The sequence below is a fragment of the Mesocricetus auratus genome, unplaced genomic scaffold (genome assembly GCF_017639785.1).
Source record: "Mesocricetus auratus isolate SY011 unplaced genomic scaffold, BCM_Maur_2.0 Super-Scaffold_100022, whole genome shotgun sequence".
Classification (NCBI taxonomy): Eukaryota; Metazoa; Chordata; class Mammalia; order Rodentia; family Cricetidae; genus Mesocricetus; species Mesocricetus auratus.
In genome coordinates, this window is record NW_024429203.1 from 24,581,738 (window position 1) to 24,608,750 (window position 27,013).

The 27,013-nt window shown below is 52.1% G+C and overlaps 2 protein-coding genes across 6 annotated transcripts; both read right to left on the bottom strand.

The window, feature by feature from the left end:
- Positions 1-132: 132 nt before the first annotated feature.
- On the bottom strand, positions 133-5,837 carry Tagln (transgelin). 2 transcript variants are annotated; one of them, XM_013112934.3, is made up of 5 exons: positions 5,690-5,837; positions 1,784-1,985; positions 1,497-1,674; positions 1,023-1,125; positions 133-686 (listed from the first exon to the last, which is right to left on the bottom strand). In XM_013112934.3, the coding sequence occupies exons 2-5, from the start codon at positions 1,961-1,963 to the stop codon at positions 542-544; spliced, it is 606 nt and encodes a 201-aa protein (XP_012968388.1). In that variant the 5' UTR covers positions 1,964-1,985; positions 5,690-5,837; the 3' UTR covers positions 133-541. The 2 variants fall into 2 exon arrangements, with proteins under 2 accessions (XP_012968388.1, XP_012968389.1); XM_013112935.3 differs by lacking the exon at positions 5,690-5,837 and adding an exon at positions 3,234-3,337.
- Positions 5,838-7,498: 1,661 nt separating this feature from the next.
- Positions 7,499-25,175, bottom strand: Sidt2 (SID1 transmembrane family member 2). Of its 4 annotated transcripts, XM_013112943.3 has the most exons (28): positions 24,676-25,175; positions 23,154-23,275; positions 22,756-22,920; positions 22,624-22,669; positions 21,770-21,871; positions 21,578-21,661; positions 19,567-19,666; positions 19,365-19,430; positions 17,449-17,542; positions 17,056-17,108; positions 16,728-16,739; positions 16,227-16,298; positions 15,990-16,061; positions 15,750-15,812; positions 14,863-14,981; positions 14,437-14,510; positions 14,281-14,347; positions 13,671-13,744; positions 13,412-13,535; positions 12,702-12,819; positions 12,057-12,193; positions 11,721-11,829; positions 11,471-11,547; positions 11,253-11,299; positions 10,920-11,025; positions 10,350-10,460; positions 8,926-9,039; positions 7,499-8,841 (listed from the first exon to the last, which is right to left on the bottom strand). In XM_013112943.3, exons 1-28 carry the CDS (start codon positions 24,856-24,858, stop codon positions 8,779-8,781), a joined length of 2,574 nt encoding a protein of 857 aa, XP_012968397.1. In that variant the 5' UTR covers positions 24,859-25,175; the 3' UTR covers positions 7,499-8,778. The 4 variants fall into 4 exon arrangements, with proteins under 4 accessions (XP_012968397.1, XP_005069526.1, XP_012968399.1 ...); XM_005069469.4 differs by lacking the exon at positions 16,728-16,739; XM_013112945.3 differs by lacking the exon at positions 15,750-15,812 and having other exon boundaries at positions 24,676-25,174.
- Positions 25,176-27,013: the final 1,838 nt, after the last annotated feature.

Genomic DNA, 27,013 nt, shown 5'->3' on the forward strand with positions numbered 1-27,013 from the left:
CTCTGGGTCTGTGGGGCCTGAAAAAATCATCCAGTCTTCAGTGACATGAACCCCAGGTGCCCCCTGCCCCCTGCTCAGCTTTCCTGGAATAGTAACGGAAGTGACAAACTGCCAGCCAGGCCTGAGAAAAGATGGATGTATATGTATATATATTTTTCCTTGTTGAATTTCAACCCAAAAAATATTCCAGGAAAAGATGGAGAGGCTGGGCGGGGTCTCCTTCAAAGGGCATTTGCTACCAAGGACAGTGGGCTGGCCGACACCCAGGCTACCCTAGCCCACTTCTCCCTGCTTACTCCAGGATGGGAGAGACAGTAGAGGTGGGGGTGCAACTGGGAACAGGGGCCAGGGGTGGTGGCTCTGGGGTGAGAAGCTGGGCTGAGGCTGGGGACAGGTGGGGGCTGCCCATGTACAGTCATCTTTGCCCAGTAACAGCCTCCAAGCTGTCAGGGCTAAGAACCTACATAGGCGTGGGTGAGGCTAAGCAGGATGCTGCAGCCAGGTATCTTGGAAAGGCAGGTTCAGGGCTGGCCTTCCCCTTCTAACTGATGATCTGCCGGGGTCGGCCATAGCCTGTCATGCCAGCCTGTGAGGCTCCTCTGTTGCTGCCCATCTGAAGGCCAATGACGTGCTTCCCCTCCTGCAGTTGACTCTCTGTGAACTCCCTCTTATGCTCCTGGGCTTTCCTAGAAGAAGAGGAACCAGGATCAGACTTCTTAGAACTTAGTGTTCTCAACTGTTTTCTGATCCCTGTTGCTACCTTGTTCAGCCCATTCTTTTTCTGTTTGTCTTCACTTTCTTTTCTGAGTTTGGCTGGTCCCAGGAGGTAGGGAGCCTGCTGGAGCACATGCTGGTAAAAGGCAGGAGTCCAGAAGTAAGACCCCATTTCCCCCGTCCAAGCCTTACTTGGGACCGTCCTGGCCCTGCTGCACCTGATTTTTACCCATGGCTGACCAGCCCAAGCCACCCCCCACCTCACAGAGAGACCAAAGCTTAGGATCAGGGGCCCACTGGCCACATACTTCATAAACCAGTTGGGATCTCCACGGTAGTGTCCATCATTCTTGGTCACGGCCAAGCTGCCCAAAGCCATTAGAGTCCTCTGCACTGCTGCCATGTCTTTGCCTATGAGAAGAGTAACCAGGGAACCAACTTCAGGACCTCATGACCGTATAGGCAAGGTCTGCTGACTCAAAAATGGTCAAACAAAGAGCAAGTGTCCCAAATCAAAAGAGGCTTCAGGAGACCCTACACTAAACTCTTGGGAGTGTGGTGTGGTATATTTTTTTGTGTACTCGTCTAGGATCCAGTACAGGCCCTTGAGCATACTAGGAAAATGCTGTACCACCAAGCTGGTCCCCCTGAAATGTGCTCTCAGCATACCCTGTTATGTTCCTGCTATGCACACATCAACAGCTAGTTGTGACATCTTGATATTCCCTCTCCCTGCCTGAGAATTTTGCTCTCCACTGGCTCCAGCTGTATTTCCTCTGTACCTTCAAAGAGGTCAACAGTCTGGAACATGTCAGTCTTCGTGACTCCATAGTCCTCCGCTGCCTTCAAGAATTGAGCCACCTGCTCCATCTGCTTGAAGACCATGGAAGGTGGATTATCAGGTACCTTCACTGGCTTGGATCCTTCAGGATACAGGCTGTTCACCAGCTTGCTCAGAATCTGCCAGGCACAGAACACAGCTGGACGTTAAGTTAGCTCAGGGGATCTGCCCCACAGCTTGCAGGGTAGTACACACATCCCCAGAACCCCTTCACGGGGTGCAACTCACCACGCCATTCTTCAGCCACACCTGGAAGCCCAGACGCCCACGATCTGGGCGACCCACATCAGGGCCTAACTGCATTACAATCCACTCCACTAGTCGCTCCTCCAGCTCCTCATCATACTTCTTCTCAATTTTGGACTGCACTTCACGGCTCATGCCATAGGATGGACCCTTGTTGGCCATGTTGAGGTACAACTAAAGCAGACTGCGGAGAAGAGAAAACCAAAGGGTCGGGGAATAGCTTGGCTTCACTTGGACTAAGCAGGCCTTTAGCCCTGTGAGGGGTTCCCAGCCACCCTAAACCACTGCATTACCTAGATAGACCAGGTTTGTCCACTCACTGCAAAGGCTTCGCTGAAGGTGAACCACAAAAAAACAAGATACTAGATATTTGGCAGGCTACAGCTAGGGTCTGTCAACTTTGTTTGTTTTTGTTTTCGGCACAGGGTTTCTCTGTCTAGTCCTGGCTGTTCTGGAACTTGCTTTGTAGACCAGGCTAGCTTTGAACTCACAGAGAACCTCCTGCCTCTGCCTCCCAAGTGCTGGGATTAAAGGTGTGCACTACCACCACCTGGCAGTCTATCAACTTTTTTGGTGGTTTTTGTTGTTGTTGTTGAGACAGGGTTTCTCTGTATTGTTTTGGAGCCTATCCTGGAACTCGCTCTGTAGACCAGGCTGGTCTTGCAGAGATCCGCCTGCCTCTGCCTCCCAAGTGCTGGGATTAAAAACGTGTGCCACCACCGCCTGGCCTATCAACTTTTTATATAAAAGACCAGAGAGTAAATATTTTACTATTGTGTGAAAACAGCCTAGATGACGTATGACCAATGTGTGCCAATACAGTTTTGTTTGTAAAAACAGACAGCAGGCTGCATTTGGCCTATGGACTATTTTAGCAACCCCTGGCTTTCATAGTTTTAAGGCAATGTCTTACTTAGCCCAGGAGGTTGATCTTGAACTGGGGATACTCCTACTTTAGCCCTTAGAGTAGCTGAAATTAAAGCCCTGCGTCACCTGGTCTGCCTAGCTAGAGCATTCTTTGCCAAGACTAGCAAGAAAGGCACTAGAGAGGCCTTCCAGAAGCTACATTGTCCCCCCAAATTAAGCCAGCATGTATCTTTGTCTAGATATCATTTTCCACCAAGTCTTTACCCTCTGACCCAGAAGCTGGAAGAGCAAAGTTCATCCCCCATGCTGCAGCTGACAAAACCACCAGATAAAGCCACCAATGTCCAGGGGTTCTCACAAAGCAGCTGCATTCTCAAGGAGCCCTAAATGAAAGAGCACTGGTGTACCCATGTCGACAAGCTCTGGCTGTTGCAGCAGTTAGAGGAACCAGTCAGAATCCTGCAGTCAGATGACTCCTGAGATATCCCAGGGCCAAGAGTCTGCCACATAGAGCATGGGAAGCCTGCCCTGTTTGTCAGCTGCTGCCCCAAAGGCCTATCTATACCTGGCAGCACTCAGAGGACCCAGACGTGGAGGAGGAGGAAGGCCGCAGGGGCAGAGCAGGCAGGCAGGTCCCTGGACAGACACACTGAGGGCTGGAGCCAGACCCTGTCAACAGGGGACACCCTAAGTGGGATGCCATCTGTTACAGTGTCTGAAAAGCTTTCCAAGCCAACCCCTGGCTTCAGAGAGGACAGGCTGGAAGGAAAATAGTATGAACAGACAGTTGGCCAGCCTCCCACCTCCTTCCCATGAAAGTTGAGACTTTTTCCCCCTCCCCGCCCTGGAGACATTGGGGAGCAATATGTAACTCTCAGAGAGCTGGAAGATGCTGTCTGCGAGCTACACACTGCTTGCAGCTTTTTTTTTTTTTTTTTTTTTTTTGGTTTTTTGAGACAGGGTTTCTCTGTGGCTTTGGAGGCTGTCCTGGAACTCGCTTGGTAGTCCAGGCTGGTCTCGAACTCACAGAGATCCGCCTGCCTCTGCCTCCCGAGTGCTGGGATTAAAGGCGTGCGCCACCAACGCCCGGCTTGCTTGCAGCTTTACAGAGCTCTTTGAGATGGTGGGGTGGGAGGTTACCTTAACCAGTGATCTGCTCCCCACTCCCCACCCCCTTCTCCAAAGCATTATCTGAGCCCATCGCCAAGTTTGAGAGAAAAAGAAAAACTCATATAAGTGCCAGCCAGTGGCACCCCACTTCCCTGAGATGAAGTGGGGCGGGGTCCTCACAACGGACATGGCTTTTGGAGCACCGTCTTCCACCTGGAGCTGGAGGACTTCAAGGACTGGCTTCTGTTGGGAAGCTGTAAACAGCTATGTCCCTCCCATACCCAGTGTGTGTCCTCTCCAGGAACTGCTGGAACAAAGAACCACCAAAGCCACCAAACAAAGGGAGCCAGGCGACTGCAGCGCTCCTTCCCCAGGCCTCCACTCAGCCTCTCTCCCATTGCCCCAGGCAGGTACAAGTGCCTGACCTACCATCCATTCCCTACCATTTGTATCTTCACCTGCCACCTACCCAGGCTGGGCACTAGAGGGGGAGGAGCATGGGAGAAGGGTGTCCACACATGCACGTTCAAGTCCCCAGGGAGTTCTGAACAGACGGTATGAACTGCAGGTCCAAGAGTACACACTGCAGCCAGCCACATCTGTAAGTGGGCTTAGGGTTACATGTGCCCCCTACCCCCCCCACCCACTCAATCCAACCCCTCACCGTCCTCCTTCCCTGTCTCTCCTGGTGGAAAATCTGAAGTAGAAAGTCCCAAGAAGTCACTTTGAGGAGAAGCAGCCAAGTGAGGACATGAAAGCAAATAATAAAATACAATGGTGTGTGTGGGAGGGGGTGTGGGTGTGTGTGTCAGGGGTGTAAACGCCATAATAAAACCCATTACTTTGTACGCTAACTACAAAACACTAATAAGAGGGGGGAAATCCCCTCAGGTTCTCCTCTGGGAGGCAGTGGGGAGAGGAGAAGGGTAGGAAGATGGAGGTTTGACAGCCCATCAGGGTATTTCTAGACAGTGGCTGCAGAACACAACACCTTCATGGTGCTCACCTTAGATGCCTGTGGCCATGGCTCCTGCCAGTCCTCCTTCCTCTCTGGCAGGCAAATGGGGAGCATAGGCAGTGGAAAGGGGCCTCCAACTAGCAGGCACCCAGAAGAACAAGCAGAACCAGGGGTATACCCAACTACAGTACTCCAGCCCTCATCACCACAAAACAGCAGTTAAGAGTGGGCATCTCTGCATCCCTGAGGGCACACCTAAACTCCAGGGAGCCAGAAGAGCATCCTACTGCATACATGTGGCAAGATCTCACTGCCACCCTTTAAATAGCCCCAAGTGGAACCACCAAGGCCCTTTGCAAAGGCTAGGGGTCCCAGGCCTGCTCAGACATAGCTCCAAAGCTCCTCTACATGTCACCCCTCTGCAGTGAACAGAGCTGCCCACGGGAAAGCAGGTCCTATCTCAGCCTCCTCTGAAGCATTTAACTTCTGTGGGGTTAGGGCTGTCGCTCAGTGGTAGATTGCATGTCTGGCAGGCATGATACCCTGGATTTTATCCCCAGCACTGCAAACAAATAAGCAAAATCTCTAGACCTCCACCATCTCAGGGTTATCTCCTGGCTCCTCTAGGCTGCGTAAGTCCTGGGGACCAGCAGTGGGTCATTGCTCTCCAGGACAAGTAAACTCACCTTCTTGGACATCCTGAGATGGAGCCAGCCCAGCTGCTGAAATAGGAGCCTCCCTCTCACCCCAACAATTTCCCCCATTGACTCCCCCTCCCCAGATCACCCTGGGAATTTTAGCCAGACTTTTTGACTACTTTGAAACAGATAAGGGACTCTGGGGACCCTATTCCACCCACCAAGCCAGAGACTAGGGGAGCCCCAGCTGCCAGAGACCCCAGCTCTGTCTGATGACACACACCCCCCTACTGCTCCTGTCACTCACGCACTTACAAGGCTTGGTCGTTCCTGGGCTTGAAGGAGAGTAGTGTCAGTGCCTGGGCTGGGGCAGACGGGCTGGGGCGCCGGCTGGGTGAGGGGTTTAAAGGGCGCCAAGGCAGTGATGTCACCTCTCAGCCGGCCCCCGCTAGCGCCCCTCCTGCCTAAGGAAGCCCACTGGGCTCCCCACCCCCGGCCGCCCCACATACTCCACACAGGCTCCATATTTGGGGAAAGACATCAAGTTGGAGCAGTCTGCCGGGGGCAACCGGAGACATTCTCTGCATGCTTTGGAGATGCTGCTGGGGCGGGAGGGGCGGTGCTGAGGGTGGCGGGAAAAGCCTTTTATGGACAGGACCCTGAAAGCCTTCCTTGCTACTCCGACTTGGATCTGCTCTTAGCTCTCTGTCCAATGAGAGTGAAAAGAAAAGGTGCTCTAAAGAGCCTGGCCTCACAGAGGAATGTCCTAGGGGGCTAGGGATCCCTCAAACTTGCAGGGGACAAATCCACCCTGTTCCAGGGCTTTAAACTCCAGTTGGTATGAAAACTAGTTTTGACTGCAGATTGGCTGTGTGCCAGGCACTACTATACAAATGCCTTCCTTAGGCCTCACTATCCTTGGGGAGCGGGTGGGAGTCGGTGGGGGGCATGGGAGGATGGGAGGGTGAAGGAATGGGGGCTTGATATTTTAGTAAAATAGAATCGTTTTTAAAATAAAAAAATAAAAACAAGAAAAAAATTTGCCTTCCTTTACACTCCAGGTTGGAGTTTCTACCCCATTTGACAGTTGGGAAAACTGAGGTTCAGAGTGGTCTTCCCAAGGGCACTGAGTGGCAGAACCTGGGCACTCCTGTCCTCTGGTGTGGGAGCTGGAGAGGATGCCACACCCTTTGGGGGTGGGCTCTGAGAGCTCAGCAGCAAGTGAACCCTGTTGGCCCCATCCAGAGCAGTGACAATAGGGTGTTTGAGGCCCTAGAGATACTAGGGCCAGAGGACTAGAAAGCAGGGTCATTCTCCCTCTACTCAAAACAGACCCTATCCTGGAAGATTTTATCATCCCAGAAAGGACCCTCACTCACGTCTTCCTTGTATCTAGCCACAAGCAGTCTTGCGAGGGGACAGGGGAAGAATGGCGAGACTGGGCTCAGTGGTTAAAGATACTTGCTGTCAAGTGATGACCGGAGTCCAAGCTCCATAGTCCAGACAGTGGAAATAGAGTCAAGTCTCCTCTGACCTGCATATATATGCTATGCCACAGACACAGTCACACACAGTCCATAAATAGTGTAACTTTTTTTTAAAAGGTAAGACTTTAGTGGAGACTCTGTGTTCCGCCCCCAATTCTGGTAATTTCACGAAAGGGATAGAGAGGAAGAAAGGGGGGGAAGGATCCTCAGACAGAGTTAGCCCCCCAGCAGGCAGGGGAGGCTCAACGTCAGAAGCTCCACCTACTAGAGCCTGCCTGGCTAACTTGAGCTAGTAGCATGCTGCACAGAGCTACAGCACCCCCTAGTGGCATCTGAAGGGAGACTCAAACAGTAAGCTGGAGATCCCCCAGAGAAGACCACACTTGCCATCCGGGGCACTCCTGGACACTGGTTATGTCCTGACTTCACCAGACAGGATCTCCAAATCCCACCCTCCCTTGCTGAGATCTAAATAGTAATTCCATCCTCTTGGATCCTGAACAGCCTTTTTGTTTTGTTTTGAGACAGGGTTTCTCTGTGTAGCTGTGGCTGTCCTGGGACTTGTTATGTTCACCAGGATGGCCTCAAATTCAGAGAGACTCCTGTACCACCCAACCAAAGAATAAGAGCCCAGAGCCCAGGTCTGGTTGTCTTTATTGAATGCACTCATTCATAGAGACAGAATTGCAACCATAGCATGGAGACTTAGAACAGAGCTATTTAACAAAGAACCAGACCTGCCTCTTCTCCCAGCCAGAGAGCTATAAAAACATGGTGGACAGAATGAAATACATTCCAGGATCCCAACCCCCTTGGCATCTGGAATGGACTTGGTGGAGTGAAACGGACCAGAATGGCCAGGGCCTAGAGCTGGGTGACCCCATGTAAACACCAAGGCTCTTAGGCCCATGTGACTAACACAGAACTCGGCTGAATACTGGACAGAAACTCAGAAGCCAGCCCTGAGTCCTATAGTGAGGCAGGGCCAGGGACAAACAGGGACCTGGCATGTCCCTCCCTTTCTAAAACAGGCACTGGGGCTGTGTGCTTGGCACCATTCCTCCATGGCCTCTGGACATTCTTGGGCAGTGTCGATGGCACTGAGAGGTCCCCAGCTGGGGCTTGGCAGGACTGTGGGTATGCAAGGGGACAGGGAGTTGCCACTTCCCAACAACCCTAGTGCTGGCATCACTCTGGCGGCTGGTGGGATGAGAAGTGACTTCCGAGTTCAGCCCCTAGATCAGACTCCAGCTGGACTGACTCACTGCTCAGGAGCCAGCTCCAAGCTCAGGGCAGAGGGGGCAGGGTTGTACCTAGGCCCTTGCAGGCCTTAGCACCATAAACCTGACACCAGCCCCCAAAGTCTCCTACCTGCATCCATCCTGGCAGGCCAGAGTGGGCAGTGATAGAGCCAGCTGTAGACCCAGAGAGAACTGGGGTCCTGGTGCTGGACAGAGAATCAGGCACCAGACCAGGGTTCTAGAGCAGAGCATGAGAGCAAGGGCAGGCTGGGGGTCCTACGCTGAGAGGAGGGAGAATGAAATGGGATAGGGCATTGCCCTCCCGCCTTCCTTCTTCAAAGGAACAAACGGACAGCCAGTGGACAGACGAGACGGATGGACGGACAAGGGTCCTGGGGAGGACCCAACACTGAGAAGAAAGCAGCAATTTGGCCAGTGTTTGGGGAATGGGGAGCAGGCCTCTTCCACAGCAGAGGCAACTGCAAGGCTCAGTGCCACAAGCAACTGTCCTGAGTCAGGCCTGGGCTGGATTCTCCAAGTCCTGCCGTGCGATCCAACACTGGGCAGCCTGGGCAGCAGAGCTGGGACTCACACCCTTGGTGCTATGGTGGCACCTGGCAGGTGATGCAGAGGAGCTCAGGGCTCCATGAGGTGAAGCCTGGGTCCTAGGACGCTACTAGAAGACATAGATCTTGTCCCGCTGTACGGTGTCCAAGTCATCATCCAATGTCAGCAAAACCTGAGGGTGGACGGAGGGTCAGGCACAGGGAAGGAGGGGCCGCCTACCTCCCCTCCACCTTCAGGCCAGGTACATCGCACATACCAGGAAGGACCCAAACATGGCAATGGAGGACAGGAAGTGCCAGATGTCGTGGTCATCAAAGAAGTCAAGCAGGATGCAGTCACGGTTGTGTTCCCTGGACTCTGCGGGGGTTTTCTGGCAGAGGGACAGGGCCAGCAGCCTACTGACTGCTCTGGAGAGGCCAGGTCCAAACCCACCCCTGCCCCACTCCACGGCATCCCCCCTCCCTGGCAGGAAGCACCCTGCTCTGGCTCGAGCCTCATTCACCCCCTACTGTTAACAAAAGTTTTCTCTAATACCCAGGAGCTCATTCCTTCAGTCTTCTCTTTATAGCATGAGCAAGAGCTGGGATTACCACACAGCTTCCACTCAGAAGCCCCAGCTCACTGCCTGCTGGGGCTTGGCCTTGCTCAAGTGACCTCAGGGCAGTTTTACCCCAAGTACTATACCAGGCCCTGCCCTGTTCCCAGACAACAGTGGCCATGGCTGACACTCCAGATCCTCCCTGCTCTACCCACACCTCTATGCCACAAACATTTTCTGACCCTATGTCTGGAACAGCCTGTGCTGAGGACACAGACCGAGACAAGTCTGACCCCATGCTGTGCTCGGGTCTTTGCCAAGCTCCCAAATCAGTGTGTTCTTGCACATCAAAGTTGCCTTGGTCATTCCAACCTCTGTGATTGCTCAGGTGACAGTGCCTGGGTTACATAGCTTTATCCACGAGACTATGACCAAGAACAGAGCCTGCTTCCTCCAGAAAACTCTCCCAGGTCGCCTAACTCAGAAGCCTCACCCTTCTCTCTCCTGCACACTCCACTACCTTGCTTGCTTCTGTCTTTCATGTCAAACAAGAACTAGATATGGGGGTGTGGCTTAGTGGCAAAGCACGTACTCAGCATGTGCAAGGGCACAGTTTTGATACTTGGCCCTAAATAAAAAAACAGACATGAGCTGTAAGTGTCTCTTTTGAACTAGACTGAATTCAATGCTGTATAGGCAGAGGCCATGTTATATTCCTAGTTTGTTTTTCTGGACAGGGTTTCTCTTTGTGGCCCTGGCTGTCCTGGAACTCACTCTGTAGACCAGGCTGGCCTCGAACTCACAGAGATCCACCTGCCTCTGCCTCCCGAGTGCTGGCATTAAAGGCGTACGCCACCACTGCCTGGCATGACATGTTCATTTCTATCACAGATTGATAGACTGATGCACACCAGGTGTCCTTTGAGGCAATAAGAAAACCACATTTGTCACACACTGGCTCTATGCCCTGGGGGACATCACTTGACCTCTCTGAGACTCAGCTGCCTTTGTGGTAGCAGGCCCAGCTTTCCATGCTGACACGCTGATCAGGGGGACTTAGAAAGAAGTCACTAGGAAAGGCCTGGGCACAGGTGGAAAACTTGCATAGGTTGGCTTGCTACAAGCCTGGAGGTACTACTTACCTGCCACGTGCTGAGTCCCTGGAAGAAGAAGAAAAGTGCAAAACCCCAGACCACAGAGGTGCAGATGATGCAGAGCAAGGGGATAAGCTTGATCCTCTCTCCACTGCGGAGCTAGGGAGAGCATGCGCTTGTCAGCCAGGCCTCTGCCCACCTTCGTGTTCTTACCCGGGTCCCTCCCAGATTTACAGGGCTCAACCACAGAACCCAACCAAGTCTCATTCTGGCAGCCTTGTGTCTTTGTCCAATATCCACCCTAATACTAGGTGTCCACACACCCATATCCCTGAGCCAACAAAGGCACTGTGTGGGCGGGCAATCCCTCACACTGTACAACATGGAAGGCCACTGGGAGGCACCTCAGAAGCCTGGTCCGTCACAGGTTCAGTGAACTCAGGCTGGGGCATGGCTCGGTGGCAGAGCTCTTGCTTAGCAGGTGGCTCCCAAGGGTACATACAAGAGACTCAAGCCACCCCCCAAACCTCCCTGTCATAGACACAGGAACAGAACGGCTCTCTCCTCTCAGTGACCCACTGTCTCTATGACTGAAGCAGCTCAGCCTTTCCCATTCACCTTCATAATGATGTAGAAGGCGAAATAAAGCAGCAGGTTGCAGATGCCAATTGCCAGCAAGTAGGAGGCAAAGTCATTGGGGCGCATGATGAGTCCATACGCAGCCCTGGAAGGGAGAGTGAGTCGGGGGAGGAGGAGGCTCACTTCTGCCCACACCCCACCAAGCCTCATCATCATATTGGAGGCTCACTGTGTTCTAGATGCCCAGGGACTGACGCCTTGCTCTTTAGCCCCCATTCTTTATGTGCAACACTTCAAAATTGTCTCTAGTCCCCTAAGTCAGCTTGTGGCTGACTGTCCCCAGCTGACTCCACAGCCAATGGTCACACTCACAGAGACCAGTTGATAATGTTGCCCATGACCAGAAGTACCATGCGGTCCTGAAGGGAAGCAGAGACACAGGGACTGAGAGGGGGAAGAGAGACAGGGAGACAAGTGGCAGAAGACTCAAGTCAGCCTGTCCCCACACTACCCTGTGTTCTCTGACACACCTTGGTCCCATAGGGAGGAGGGGGTCAGAGGAGGTAGGGGTTAGAGAGCTGGGCAGGTACCGTATAAAGAGGCCCACTGCACTGCCGTATGCAGTCTGTGTAGAGCACGTGGAGGATGCGGCGGAAGATTCCAGAGTCTGCATGGTTGAGAGGAGCCAGGTACTTCACAGCATAGCAGTGTCAAGGAGTCCTCTCAATTTCCCACCCAGCCACTCCTCCAGCCCCACCCAAGACATCAAAGGTCCCTTGTGTGTCCAGGTACCCAAGGTCCCCCACACCCTCATACACCCTGCCCTGGGCATGACCTTACCCAGCTTCCAGCGGCCCATGTAGTAGAGCTGTGTGCTAAGGAGCAGGGTGGAAATGATATGGATGACAGAGAAGACGATCCAGAAGGCCGTGTTCCCTTTGCCAAAGACCTATGGGGAAGCCCCCAATGTGGGGTGAGGGCTGCTGAGGGCAGCTGTTCCCATGCCCTCCTTTGTCTGCATTCTTACAAGACAGGCTGTTAGGTTAGGCTGTAATTATGAGGGACCTGGGATGGCCCCTTAGGGGAGAAGCAGGACCTCTTTAGCAGTGGAGGACAGGACAAGTGTGCATGCATGTGCCTTTCCCATGGGGCATGTAGAGTAGACCAGGCCCTCACCACGCCCAGAACGGAGAAGAAGATGACAATGGCCAAGCAGGCATATGCACTGTAGGCGCTGGCGTTGATGTCTGGGTGCCGCTTCTGGTAGAGCTTCAGCATGCAGAGGCCAGCAATCATGTACATGAATGAGGTGTCTGGGTAGGAACAGGGCGTGAGCTAAAGAGACACCCAGAGGGACTCCACACAGAACTCCCAGCCCGGACAAGCCTTGGAATGCTATGAGCAAGTTGGAGGGTCAGTGTTTTAGCCCCTTAACTGCCCCCTGAATCATACCACTTTTTAGCCTCCCCGAGGTTAAGGACAACTTAGTTTGAGGGTCTTGGTATATGAACACCCTGAAGTCAGGAAGAGTTTCCTGTGGGTTTTGTCTTTTCAGTCTCTGTAGGAATGACTGGAGAGGAGGCAGGACAAATGGCCATCTTCTCTTTCTTTCTTTGTTTTTTTCAAAGCAGGGTTTCTGTGTAGCCCTGACTGTCCTGGAACTTACAGAGATGTGGGATTAAAGGTGTGCGCCACCACTGCCTGGTTTACCTGGCCATCTTTCTAGTATGGGAAGCTGCACTCAGAGGCCAGCCTGCAAGGCTCCTACCAGCTGGTGACCTGGGACGGTAGAGGTTCCACCAGACAGGAGACAACACTCACCAAACTGGAAGTTGGTATAGTTGGGGCAGACGTGGTAACAGGCACTCAGCAGTCCCTCCATCATCAGCGCTGTGCCCATGGCATAGAATAAACCAAAGTGTTTGGGGATCCCACACTCCTGCAGGGAGACAGAGAGGAGATGAAGTGAGGTGGGAGGAGGGCCCTGACAGGAGACCCAAGCGGAAGGGAGGAGGAAAGGCACTGGGCTATGCGGTGAGTGGGTAGCAGGGCGGGCTGTGCAAGGCAGGGCAGGGTAGAACAGCTGAGCAGAGAAGGGAAAGCAGGGCGGGGCAGGGTAGAGCAGACCTGGGCAGACCTGGGCAGGGCAGGGCGGGGCAGGGTAGGGCAGGGCGGGGCAGGGTAGAGCAGACCTGGGCAGACCTGGGCAGGGCGGGGCAGGAGCAGGGCAGGGCGGGGCAGGGTAGGGCAAGGCAGGGCGGGGCAGGGTAGAGCAGACCTGGGCAGACCTGGGCAGGGCAGGGCAGGGCGGGGCGGGGCAGGGCAGGGCAGAACAAAGCACACCTGGGCAGGGCAGACCTGGGCAGGACAGGGCAGAGCAAAACAGGACAGGGCAGATCTGGACAGGGCAGGGCAGACTTGGGCGAGGTAGAGCAGAACCGGACATGGCAGGGGCAGGATAGACAAGTAGAGTTGGATTAGACAATGTCAGCTTGTCAGGTGGAGGCCTTGGTGGTCAGTGGCTGGCTTACCAGAGCATAGAGGTCATTTCGCATCAGGGCCCGGTTGTGATTGATCTCTCGCTGCAGAATGATGAGCAGGAAGAGCAGCCCCAGCAGGATGTACCCCAGGTTGCTGAGGATGTTGTTGAAGGCGCTAGAAGCCACAAGTCAGGCACTTAGCTTACACTCAGGGCCTTCCCTTTCTGCTGCCAGCAGGTCTCACAAGGCCCCACCCTGCGCTGATCACTGCTGCCTTCCCTACCCACTCCTAGGCCAGCACAATCCCCACCTGAGGTTGCCCAGTGGGTGGGCACAGAGGAAGTTGTAGTAGCAGATGTCCTGGTTCCCTGTAACATTCACCACCTGTGGGGACGGGTGTGCAAAGCTATCAACATGCCTGAGTCAGCAAGGAACCCGTGTCATACACCCTTCCTCCAACCGGCATATCAAGAACAGTACCAGCCCTGCTGACATGTGAACACAGTACCCAGGCTTGCTTGCTTGGTGTGTGTGTGTGTGTGTGTGTGTGTGTGTGTGTGTGTGTGTGTGTGTGTGTGTGTGTGTGTGTGTGTGTGTGTGTGTGTGTGTGTGTGTGCGCGCGGGCACTTTAGGTGGCACAGACACCTGCCATTGTCCTCTTTATATATGCGTCTCACAGTAAGGGGGGGAGACACAAAGTCCTGTGACCTTCATTTTGTAGACCCCACCCCAGGTTCATTTTGCCCCCAATCTACAGATGAAGAAACTGCTCAGAAACCCAGTGTCTCACAGCAAAAGCAGAATTGGGATCTGAAAGCTGGCTCCTTGACCTATGACCTATGTTCACAGCAGCCTCTGCCTGCAATGGTTCTATAGGGTGAGGCAATCATAGACAGATGCTCCAACCCTCGCCCTCTCACCGTCTGGTAGGTGATGACCAGCTGCACCACAGGAAGGGCGTAGAAGACCGCAATGGTGGCTATGTTCCTGAGGGGTGGGAGGGCTGTGGTAAGGTGGGTAGGACCCAAGAAGCTACCCTGTAGTTACAGGACTCCCTGTCTGTGTAGCCCACTCACCAGAAGTAAATCTGGTACTTTTTCCGCAAAACACGTTTGTCCTTTCGTGCCAGATCAGCCACACAGAGATATTGCTGAGGAGAAGCAGGAATGAGCCTCACTTACCCAGCACCTGAGGGAATGCCTGCCACCCAGGTTAGGGTAGATGCGTGGGGCTTCCCTCAGACAAGCCACAATTCAGTCGACAAGGTTCTGGAGCTCCCCACTTCTGTGGCTAATTAGGTCAAGAGGGCTTGCCCAATTAGTCTGGAAGGAACTAGAAGTCAGGCTGACTTCTCCTAGAGCTCATCCTATCTGCCCCAGATCATCTCTTTCCCTTCGCTTCTCTAACAAGCCAGAGACACAACTAACAAGCTGGGTGTGGCCTCAACATAGGGTCCCTTCCTCCAGAAACCCCTGACCATCGCCAGGCCATGTATGTCAAACCTTGGTGCGAATGACATTTTTGTCTGAATCAATGTCCGTCAATGTGTCATAGTCATCCTCTTCCACAGAGCTCATGGAATCCAATCGTGGTCGAGCACCCACTGGGTCAAAGGAGCGGTCTAGGAACGGCAAAGAAAAAGGGTGTGGGCCAGTAGGACCAAACACTGGGTCTGCCCCCACCCATCAGAAGCAACTATCAGAATTATCCAACAACGGGGAAGAGGTGAATTGTGGGTCAAGGCTCAGAGCAGTAGGGCTGGTAGCTCAGATGCCGGGAGGAGATGCACTCCTAACTCAGTAGGAACCAATGGGGAGCTCTGCCAGAGACCACTGAACAGGAATGACTCCAGCCCTGCTCCACCCCTGGCTCTGGTCCCTGAGCTAGGGCTTTCCAGGCCACGACACTGAGTGGACCCCAGACACAAGTACAGGACTGAACTTAGCCAATCATGCAGATTAAAAGGTGCCCAGTTCTGTGGAGTTCTGAGAAGACACGCCATGGCCACCCTTGGGTTAAAGCCCTAGCTATAGGAAATGGCAGGAGAAAAAGCACCCATCCTTGTCTTCATCTCCTGCCTTCACAAACCTCCTCCTGTTACCTCACTGGTCAAAGCCCCGAAAGGCCAGAAGGTGATACCCAGACCCCAGGATCCCTTGGCCAGCAAGCCAGGCAGGAAGGACACTGACAAGAAGACAGTGAACTAGGACATCTTACTGGTGGCCAGTGCCTGTCTACCTCAGAAGACACATGGGCTGGCACTGGTGGCACTTGATAGGGAAGCCATGCACTAAGCATCTTTCTGGCCCCAGGGATGGCCAGCTCCACTGAGCGACCATCCTGGCAGGAATTGATTGGCAGGGCAGCCCTACCCCCTCCCCACATCTACCCATGGCAATGCACAGCTGCCGCATCTGGCCAGAGGGAAGGCGCCGCTTGAACTGGTCGTGCCCTTCAAAGGAAAGGGAAAGTTACAGGGGAACTGAGGCCAAGTAGGAAAGAGAGGAACAAGGGGCAGAAGAGCAGCCCTTCCCTGGCTCCAGCATCTGGCAGAGAGGCACCGCCCCCCAGGAAGTTTCACCTAGTCAACAGCAGCCCTGCAGCACACCCCACTACCTGGCCCACTCACCCTGGTAACCGTAAGAGACGTCCCCTGAGCCCGTGCTCTCAGCCAGCCCATCAGTGGATCCAGATGCATTTTCTGCAGGTGGGGATAGGTGGTGAGGCAGGTGGGAGTGGCCTCAGAACGAGACTCCAGATCTTTTCCTAGAGAGCCCTGAGCAGCTGCAAGGGCATGGCCAACAGGAGGAGGCAGGAGAAGCTGTGGCTGGGCATGGGCAAATACAGTCCTGACTCTGACACATACCAAAGGAGCCATAGTTGTAACCCTCATAAGGGGCGCTGCCAGGAAAGGACTCGGCCAAGACCCGATGATGACCTGCAATGAGAAGTCAAGATCCACTTAGGCCTGTGGGCAAAGGGAAGCCTAGAGCCGGGGAAAGAGAAAGCCACAGAGGAGCCATGCCAGCAGTAAGAACGCACGCAGATCCCAACACACCTCACCCCACAACTACATCATTCCAAGCAGACATGCCACCCCGTGTCCTAAAAGTGGCAACAAGCTGGACATGGCAGCCCGTATCTATAATCCTAGCACTTGCCTAGCTAAGACAAGACTGCTATGAATGAGATCTTGTCTAAAAAGAATTTTAATTAAAAAAAAGAAAGAAATTGAGAGGCGATGGTCAAGGAAGCATATCTAAGCCACCAAGGAAAATGACATCTAGAGCCTAAATCCCTCCCTAGATTATGCTTCACCTTCCTCCCCCGGACAGCAGCTCCTCTGCCCATAGCACCTGGAGCTTACCAAGGAGAGAAGCTGAGAGAGAGGTCCAAGCAGGAGGGAAGGCACAGAGAGAAGTGATGGGGGAAAGAGAGAGAATGGAAAGTTAACCACCTGAGACTGAGCTGCACTGCCTGAGGCAGGCCAGCCACCAGTTCAAACCAGAGGGCAGTTTCCAGATTGTCTATGAAGGGGTGAGCCAAGACCCCAGGCTGTTTCCTCTTGTGAAACGTTACTCTCAGGCTGAACATGAAGAAGCCACCGACCTGCCCTCCTCTGACCCTTCCCTTCCCCAGTCCTGCTCCCCATCTCCCCACAACAGATCCACCCACTCCCTGTCCCCTGGAGATACCACTTTCTGGGCAGGCTCGGTCGATGGCCACCAGCAGAGTCTTCTTCCTCTGCCTGCAGGGATTCAGAGGACAAACGAGGCAGGATGAGGACCGACTTAGGCTAGCCTAACCTTCCTTCTATCCTCTCGATCCATATAAACCCTGAATCCTGGGTTTTTCCCACACCGGGGAATAAAAGCTTGGGAAGTCCCTAGCTTGGGAAGGAATGATGGGACAAGCATGTTTACAAAGAAATAGTCCATGGACCACAGATCCCAACAAGTACCTGTCTTGCCCACCCCTGAAGACAATTTAAGACTACCCTAGGGCCAGCTGGGATCCCACCACATTCTCTCTCCCGTGCCCCCGTCCAACCGCTTTAGAGCAGCAACAGCCCAGCAGTCCCGGCTCACCTCCAGTTCTCCCAACAGGCCAGGAGCACCGTCAGCAGGTAGAAGGAGAGAAATATGCCCAGGCAAAAGAGCATCCCACCAACATATGCCTCCGCTATGGAGGGAAAGAGGAAGAAGGTGAGCCAGTGACAACACAGCAGCACTTCCCACGCTGCCTCTGGATGCCCAGGGGCCATGGGCATCTGGTTCCTCTTCTCCTGAAGGCAATGCCCAGCCAGCATGAACACCTTGCTATTGCTCAATACACCAAACACTGGCATGAGCCCATCTACTCATATTGTTTCCTAGAACTTTCTCTCCTACTTCTACAAAACGCCACATTGGCGTCCAACTCCAGCTCAGAGGTGGGGCCTTCAGGTGGCCTTCTCTGCTGAACATTCCCAGAGTGACCCGTCCTTTGCTCATCCCAGCTCTCAGAACCCTACAGAGCCCTCCTGGCCCCCACCTCAGGGCTTCTTAAGAGCTGTAGTTCTAGCATCCACAACGGCTCAATTAGTATCGAGTAAATACGCCACAGGAGAGGTGGCTCTCCCTTCTAGCACAATCCCTTATTTTGGTCTTCATTTACTTACTTAGTGTGTATTCTGGGTTTAGAATTTCTTGGGTTTGTTTGTTTGTTTGTTTTTGTTGTTGTTGTTTTTTGAGACAGGGTTTCTCTGTGACTTTGCAGGTTGTCCTGGAACTAGCTCTTGTAGACCAGGCTGGTCTGGAACTCACAGAAATCTGCCTGCCTCTGCTTCCCGAGTGCTGGGATTTAAGAATGCACCACTACCACCCAGCCTTCAATTCCTTTTTAAAAAGATACATTTATTGCCGGGCGTTGGTGGCGCATGCCTTTAATTCCAGCACTCGGGAGGCAGAGGCAGTTGGATTTCTGTGAGTTCTAGGCCAGCCTGGTCTACAGAGTGAGTTCCAGAACAACCTCTAAAATAATACAGAGAAACCCTGTCTCGAAAAACCAAAAAGGAAAAAAAAAAAGATGCATTTATTTTTGTTTGTTATGTGTGAATACTTCGCTTGCATGTGTAAGTGCACCATCACATGGGTACCTATCAAGGCCAAAAGAGTAGATCAGATCCCATGGAACTAGAGTTACAGATAGTGAGCGGCATGTGGATGCTGTGGATTAGAACTTGGGCCCTCTGTTAGAGCAGTCAGTGCTTGTAAGAGCTGAGCCATTTCTCCAGCCCCAGTTGTTAGTCTGCGTTTCTTGTTCGTTTTTTTGGTTTTTCAAAACAGGGTTTCTCTGTAGCTTTGGAGGCTGTCCTGGAACTCTCTCTGTAGACCTGGCTGGCCTCGAACTCACGGAGATCCTCCTGCCTCTGCCTCCCAAGTGCTGGGATTAAAGGCATGCGCCACCACTGCCAGGTTCAGCCCCAGTTGTTTTCATTGCTGTTTATTGTGTTTTGGTTTTTTGAGACAAGGTCTCATGTTCAAACTCGCTTTCAACTCATGATATAACCAAGGATGAGTCTGAGCTGATCTTCCTGTTTCTACCTCCCAACTGCTGGGTGTAAAGAGAAGTGTGCCACTGTGCCAAGTTCCTTATCTTGATCTTATATTCTTCAGTTTAGAAAGGACCCCATTTAAAAACTCAACAGACACTGCTGAGCACTGACTAAGAGCCCAATATTCTAATTCAGGCTAAACCTATAACTGACGGGACGGAGATTCCGCTGCTAAGCGGCAGGGAGTAAATGCTCTTGAGTTTGGCTGTGGACCCTGTCCCATATTACACTGGGATCTACCATCTGAATTTCTCTGGCTGGGCACCTGCTCAGAACACTCCTTTCCATCCCAGTGCCTGCTGGGTAGGAGGGTCCTTGCTGCCCTTCCCATTCAAAGAGCACACGCTTTCCTGGATCTGAGGAAGAAGCAGGGACGTTTGTCCATCTTTTTCAGATACCCACACTTACATGTGACAGCTTGAGAAACCAGTACTGATAGGGTTTTCTGACGATGCCCTTGATCCACTGGTTCATCTGGAAGTAAAATGTCAAAATGGAAAAGAAATGGTTGTTTGGATAGGGTTAGCCTCAGAGAATCTAGGGCCCCAAACTCATGTCTCCTTCGAAGCCACTGAGCCTGACCCATCCCTAGGCAGTGCATGAAACATACCTTCCACAAAAGGATAGAAGGGCAAGGACCCCCCACAGGCCTGGTCCTCGGTCTTCACAACCACGACCACATAAAAGCTGTTGCTGGGGAAGTCTTTACGCTGTAGAAGGAAGAGGACAAAGACAGTGATGACCATTGTCATTTCTCTGAATCTGAACTTTGGACCAGATGCTGTAAGCTTCTTCCTATGCATAATTTACACAGTTCTTGCAAAGATCCCCCTCCCTCACGTTTCTGTGATGCTGAGTGAGGGTGTAATACATGGCCTCTCAAACAGCAGGCAGATGCTCTACCACTGAGCTATACCCACAGGAGAGATACTGCCATTATCTTTGTGAAGTTAGGGCTCGAGCCTAAACCTGTACCTATACTCTAGCCAGGTGAACAAATGAATGAGCATGTGGCCCACACAGATTGTCTGGGGCCCCAGCCAGAAGAGATGGCTCCACTCACATGTATCAGAGAACCCAAAACTGCAGAAATGGAGTATGGGGGTGGTGAAGAATCCAGGAACACTAAGAGGCTTCTGAATGTGTGACAACCAAAAATTATTCAAAATCAAGTACATCCTGCATCCAAGTACTCACTAAAAGCACTCACCCCTTTACCGAGTGACGTCACCTAGCCTTGGTTCTGAACACACATGTGTACTTTGTACCATGCATGCTATCACACCACATCAAGTCCAGGAACACTGTCTGAAACCCAGGTTGGATGCTGGACTATTATTGTACACTCTGAATTGCATGTGTTCCCTGCACACACCAAGTTTTCTGCTCTGGTAGAAACATAATGATTTAGTAACAGAAAAGAAGACAAACACGTGAGAATAATCAGTACATCTTAGGACTGGATTGTGTTAGGTAGGGTGTTTGGTTTACAAAACTGTTTTGCAGCTGGGTCGTGGTGGCACGCAACTTTAATCCCAGCACTCGGGAAGCAGAGGCAGGCGGATCTCTGTGAGTTCCAGACCAGCCTGGTCTACAAGAGCTAGATTCAGGACAGCCTCCAAAGCCACAGAGAAACCCTATCTCGAAAAAACAAAAACAAAAACAAAACAACAACAAAAAAAAACTGTTTTGCGTTGCTAAAGGACTCGATGACTTCTGACTTAGGATTAGGATAAGATGTTCAACAATTTCTTTTTTTAAAGTATGGAATGCTGAAAAAAATATGGAATGCTTCGCGAATTTGCATGTTATCTTTGCTCCGGGGCCATGCTAATCACTAAACAGTTCCAATTTTATTTCTTTCTTTTTTTTTTTTTTTGGTTTTTCGAGACAGGGTTTCTCTGTGGCTTTGGAGGCTGTCCTGGAACTCGCTCTGTAGACCAGGCTGGCCTCGAACTCACAGAGATCCGCCTGCCTCTGCCTCCCGAGTGCTGGGATTAAAGGCGTGCGCCACCAACGCCCGGCCCAATTTTATTTATTTCTAATTTATTTTATGTGCATTGGTATAATGGTGTCAGATCCCTTGGAACTGCAGTTACAGACAGTTGTGAGCTGCTATGTGGGTATTGGGAATTGAACCTGGGTCCTCAGGAAGAACAGCCAGTGCTCCTAACTGCTGAGCCATCTCTCCAGATCCCATTCCAATTTTAGTATAGGTGTTGCTAAAGCAAGAATTCAACAATACCTAAGATGACCCTAAATATGCTTCTGCCACTTTGTTCTGTACACTTATACAAAGTGGCACCCTCAACATTGACAATGACGAAATAAGAATGCTGCTTCTGAGTAAACCTCTACGTTCTCTTGTAGCAGATCTGGCCTGTACTCCCACATTGCTTCCCAATAAAATCCCTTGCAGATTAAAGAAAAAAAATCAAAAAACAAAATTAAGAGCCAGTGAGATGGCTCAGTGGAGAAGTTTCTCACGCACAAAGTTAACAGTGGGAAAGTTTAGGAAGCCCCCGTGTAAGGCAGGAATGGGTAGAAAGACAAGTGCAAGGTATGGAGACGCCTCCAGCTCATCAGCCAGCTCCATGTCTCAGGCCAAGGACATTTCCTACCTGCACAGTGATGGCTGCCTTCTTAGTCATAGTCTGGTACATGCCGATGAAGGCTACGTTGTTGTCTAGATCATAGACCGGGCACTACAGGAGAAGGAAGGAAGAGGCAGATGGATAGGGAACAGGGCTCTGGCCCCTTTTTATAATATCCCAATTACTTTCTGGTGGAAGATAAAATGAGAGACAACTTACCAGGACATCCTGGATGGAGATGACTGAGCAGGGGAAGGCCTTCTTGGATGTCACCTTGACGATTACAGAGTCTACACCATCAGGAAACTCATATTTGAAGTACTGAGAACACAGGAAGGGTGGGGAGAGTGCTCTCTCAGGAGCGTGCTCTCTTTGCCCCTCAGAAGGGATCAGTCTCCTACAAAGGAGACGCCAGGACCTTCTTGGCTCAGGCAATGAAGCTACCTGGAGAGCAGAGCCTTGACCATGAGTAGCCCACTCCTGCAGAACCCTGAGCTCTGATCTCCTACTCCTCAGCTGGGCACACAGGGCAGTGCCTGAGAGGCAGAGTGGGAAAGACAACACCCAGACCCTATCATTGCACTGTCCTTGCCGTCTGTCCATACAGTTGCTCCAAGAGCTCCTCCACAGAGACTGGATTAGGATTAACTTTGGTCCTAGTAATCCCAACGTTCTCATGTTCAAGTCTGCCCCCAATTTTCTTTTTGTTGTTGTTACTGTCTTTTTTTTTAAGATTTGTTTATTTATTATATACACAGCGCTCTGCCTGCATGTATGCAGGCCAGAAGAGGGCACCAAATCTCACTGTAGACGGTTGTGAGCCACCATATGGATGATGGGAATTGAACTCAGGACCTCTGGAAGAGCAGTCAGTGCTCTTAACCTCTGAGCCATCTCTCCAGCCCATGTTGTTACTGTCTTGAGATGGGGTTTCTGTGTAGTCCTGGCTGGCTTGGAACTCTCTAAGTAGACCAAGCTGGCTTTAAACTCAGAGATCCACCTGCCTCTGCCTCCTGAATGCTGGAATTAAAGGCATGCGCCACCATGCCAAGCTAAGAGACAAGGGATTTTACCTGGGGCTGGGCTGCAGTGGTATTGAAGGTAAATGGCTCCCCAGTCCTAAAGGGCAAAGAAGAAGTCCAGTCACTCCCAACTCATTGAAAGAAAACTCGGGTTTTATGGTGCCTTCATTCTACCCCGATTACCTGAGTACAAAATTGTCCACGCGGTTGACTCGGAGTTGGTAAGTGGTGTTGACTGGTGACAGGGTGGACACATCCACATAGAAAAACTGGACCTCTGACTCATTCTTGGTGGGGGGCTGACACAGAGTTCGCTCAACTTTTTGGTAGAGGTACTTACGCTGATACCTATGGTCCAACACAGAGAGGGTGTGACTAGCCCCAGCCAGCCTGGCACTGTAGGGAAATGAGGTTCCAATTCTTTCTATCAGGTCCCCATACCTCCCAAGCCCTGGGCTAACCAAGTTGGCCTCATGACACGGCTCGGGGAGAAGGGAGGAGAAACAAAAGGCTCTTCTGGGTGAGGCTCCCTGCAAGGCCTGGCTAGGCCGCCCCTCCCTTCATCCCCAGGTCCTACTCACAGCCCTCGCAGGATTAGGGGCACCTGGAAGGATACAACAGCCTCTTTCTGGCGGACCACGAACAGCAAAGGCGCCCCTTTCTGCTTGTTCAGGATGTTCACAGACACTCGCACGCCCTCAGTCTGCAGATGACAAGTAAGTGCTCTCACTCAAACACATGATTCTACAGACTGCATGCCCTGTGCTATCCATCCATCCTGGCCAGCCAGGACACCACTATGCTTCTCCTTGTGTGGCAATAAGCTCTGTCTCTAGAAGGGGCTGGCACTGAGGGATGAGGCTTGGGGAGGCTTGCTGGCTCTCGGAAGATGTGGGTTTGTGGAGCAGCGGGTCTGAGACAACTGCAGGATACGCAGAAGAGCCCTTAGGAGGTTCCGAGATAGCCCACCAGCACACGCATGGACTTGCACACGTGTACACACACGTGCCTGTGCACACACTGACAGAGGAGAGCAAGAAGTGTCTGTCCTCAGTCTTCCTCTTTGTGAACTAGGAAACCAGCAAGAAGCTCCGGTTCCAGGACTGCTCTGGAGGCCAGAGCCCTGCAGGGAGGGGCAGGCAGGAACAGTGTGAAGAGTGCATCTCTATTTCTGACCAAGGGCTAAGCTGTGAAGTGGCTTTATGTTGGAACCTCAATTCTCCCCTCTAAATAACCCATTCTTTGCTGTGGATGAAGCCACACAGGAGAGTGAGAGTTTGAAAGCGACAAATCACAAGAATGTTACTGGTTCCTAGGCTGTTGAAACCAAACCTAGGGTTAGCATTTCCCCCCATGGGGCAGGGGGCCACTTCTAGGAAGACCGCTGGATACTGGGCTGAAAAAGAGGTCAAAGTTCAGGGAATGGATTCTGATGTAGATCCTGGCTTGCCAGAAACCAAACTCCTACTCCCCATCCCCAAGAAAACCCCAGATGCCTCGTTCTAAACCCCACTGCTTCCCAGTCAATCCAGATCTGGTCTTGGAGAGAGAGCAAGAGAGCTAGCTGGGCAGGAGGCCACACAGTCAGGCAGCGAGCATTTCTCCCAGGCTGCGCTCTGCCTGGGCCCAGCTAAGCCTGCCTTCTACTTTCACTACTGGGAGAAATGAGTAAGAAGTCAGACAGTTCTGAGCTTGAAACAAACTCCCTTTTCTCTTGCCACTCTGCTTGCGAAGGACCTTATCTCTGTCATCGTCAACTTACAAGGCCAGCTGGCTTTCTGAGTGAGGCAAGTTCTGCCTCCTTCACCTCCCTGTTGTCTGAGCAAGCCGGGTAGAAGCCAGTTTCCCCTCTCACCCCAACCTCACACAGCTTCAGGTTGCGAGCCAGGGTAGGGAGCAGGGTAGACCTGCCGGGATCACAGCTGGTGGCAGGGAACGTCCCAAGCTGCCCAGCTGAAACTGCAGGGAAAGCTGGTGGAAACAAGGCCCGGGCACGGGGAGGGTGGCTCGGAGGCTGGCGGAGAGGGGGCAGGAGTGGCATCAGGGCCAGGCTGGGCACCCACCCTCTCAGCCGCCCTGTGGCAGGGGGGACCCCGCGCTCACCCGGTTGCGGGTCACGGTGTGGTTGAAGGTGTAGATGTTGAGCAGCTCGCTGTTGACGTCGTCCGCGTAGGTGCGCTCAAACTCTGCGTCTTTCTGCGAGACGTTCTTGGGCCCCAGAGCCCCCAGGTGGCTCTCGACGGCGACCACCAGGAGCACGCACAAGCACAGACGCCGGGCGAACATGGCCCGGAGCGGCGGGGGTTGGCGACAGGACGGCGACCCGGCGCGTTGCGGCTGCCGCAGCAGCTTCCAGCATCTCACCGGGACCAGAACTTTAACCCCGGCCAGAGATAGGACGCGTCCACTCCCTGGAGCCGCTCCTGGGCCTCACGCGGACCTCAGTTCGCGTGGGCGGGGACCCGCAACCCCGGCCCGGCCCGGCCCGGCCCGGCCGGAGACCGGGCGTCTGCTCGCGCCGGGAGAGCGGAGGCGGCGGTGGCCCTGGACCGGAGGCTTCCCGGACGCGGGCCCTTTAAGGGCGGCGGACGAGGCGCAGAACTCTGGGCCACCAGGCGCCGCGCCGCGGTAAACAGCAGGGCTGCGCCCGCCCGCTGACGTCAGGGAAAACCGACGCGGGTTTAAAGGGCCAGGCCGCGTCTGCTTCCCACGCTGCAGTCGCCGTCTTCTTCGCCGACCTGCGAGTGTCTGGAGTGATTCTTTTATTGAAGAATTACTGGGTGTTGGATTCTTGGTTTTGTGGTCCTCGGGTATTTGTTTTGTTTGAGAATGGATCTTACATAGCCCAGATAGCCTGGGCTGGCCTAGAACCGATTGTGTAAGCTTGAGGGCCTTGAACTTGTGATCCTCCTCCCGCCTATCGCCTAGTATTGGCATTGCAGGCGAGATTCACAGCGTGCTGGGGCTTGTTGACAGATGTTCTTTACTCAAGCGGGAATCTCCCCCCCCCCAACCATTAACCCCAACTTCGATATTTTGGTTTGGTTTTTGTTTGTTTGTTTGTTTTGTTTTTGTTTTTTGCTCCCTGATTCATAAAAACTGAAGAACCACCTGCCCACTAAATGGAAGCTGAGTTGCCTCTCCCCTCCCACTACAGGAGCACTGTTGCCAGGACTAGGATGACCTCCAACCTGTGGGCTATTTCCCTTCTCTGAAAAGGCTGGTTTGGTTTTGTTTTTCGAGATAGGGTTTCTTTGTGTAGTCCTGACTGTCCTGGAATTTGCTCAAGCTGGCCTTGAACGCACAGAGATCCACCTGCCTCCACTTCCTGAGTGCTGGGATTTTGTGTACCGTCACCACGTGCCTGTTTGTTTTTACAAGGCCCACAGAAAGATTCTGACCTTTAGTGTCACTTGGCAAAAAATTTTCAAGGAAATATTTTGGCGCTGTGTTTCTAGAGATTTAAAAGAGCTTTATATTCTTTAATCCAGTCATCCCACTCCTGGGACCGTATCCTAGGAATAAATACTAACAAAATATGTGGGCAGCAATTCGAGGCCAGCCTGGTATACAAAGCAAGTTCCAGGACAGCCAGAGCTGTTACACAGAGAAACCCTGTCTTGAAAAACCAAAAACAAGAAAATGAAAATTTTAAAATTGAAAAATAAGGGGCTGGAGAGATGGCTCAGAGATTAAGAGCACTGATTGTTCTTCCAGAGGACCTGAGTTCGATTCCCAGCAACCACATGGTAGCTCACAACCATCTACAATTCAATCTGGTGTCCTCTTCTGTCATGTAGGCAGAACACTGTATATGTAATAAATAAATAAATCTTTAACAATAAAAATATAAATGAAAAATAAATTAAAATTTTTAATGTGTAAAGAGTGGATGAGGAGTTCAGAGGATGCTGGTTCTTGTCATGATGCCTGAAGACCCAAGTTCCATCCCTGGGACCCTTATGGTGAAAGGAGAAAGGAGAAATCTGACTCTGCTAGTTGTCATCAGACCTTCGCATGCTTGCTGTAGTAAATGTAACTGACACATATACACAAATAGAGATACTTATAACATACACAAGTTCTGCCCCCAATATCAGAAGTAAATAACTTCCTACAATTATATGTATTGTATTTCTTTAGACAAATTATGTGTTTAAAGAAAAAGAAATATGGCCAGTCCTGAAGCTGTCCTGGCTGAAAGCAAGTAGGACAATGCCACCTCATCAGATCACTGTCCACTGGCAAAATTATACCAGTCTGGACATCTGGTACTGTCTTCCTACAGGAGCACTCTTCCAGTGAGCAGCTATAAATATTCATTCCCACCAATATTTAATAAGCACATACTATGTCCCAAGAAGTCTTCCAAATTAGTGGACAAACAAGCAGAATTATAGCTGGCTTGTTCAAGTGCAGCATGCTTGAAGAACTAGACCAC

Coding starts and splice junctions, on each gene's coding strand:
- Tagln (XM_013112934.3), bottom strand. CDS start 1,963: ATGGCCAACAAGGGTCCATCCTATGGCATGAGCCGTGAAGTGCAGTCC. Junction 1,126..1,496: donor GACTGTTGACCTCTTTGAAG/GTACAGAGGAAA, acceptor CTCTTCTCATAG/GCAAAGACATGGCAGCAGTG. Junction 687..1,022: donor GATCCCAACTGGTTTATGAA/GTATGTGGCCAG, acceptor CTCTTCTTCTAG/GAAAGCCCAGGAGCATAAGA.
- Sidt2 (XM_013112943.3), bottom strand. CDS start 24,858: ATGTTCGCCCGGCGTCTGTGCTTGTGCGTGCTCCTGGTGGTCGCCGTC. Junction 17,109..17,448: donor GCCTGTTGGGAGAACTGGAG/GTGAGCCGGGAC, acceptor GAATCCCTGCAG/GCAGAGGAAGAAGACTCTGC. Junction 11,026..11,252: donor AACATTATCAACTGGTCTCT/GTGAGTGTGACC, acceptor TCTCCCTTCCAG/GGCTGCGTATGGACTCATCA.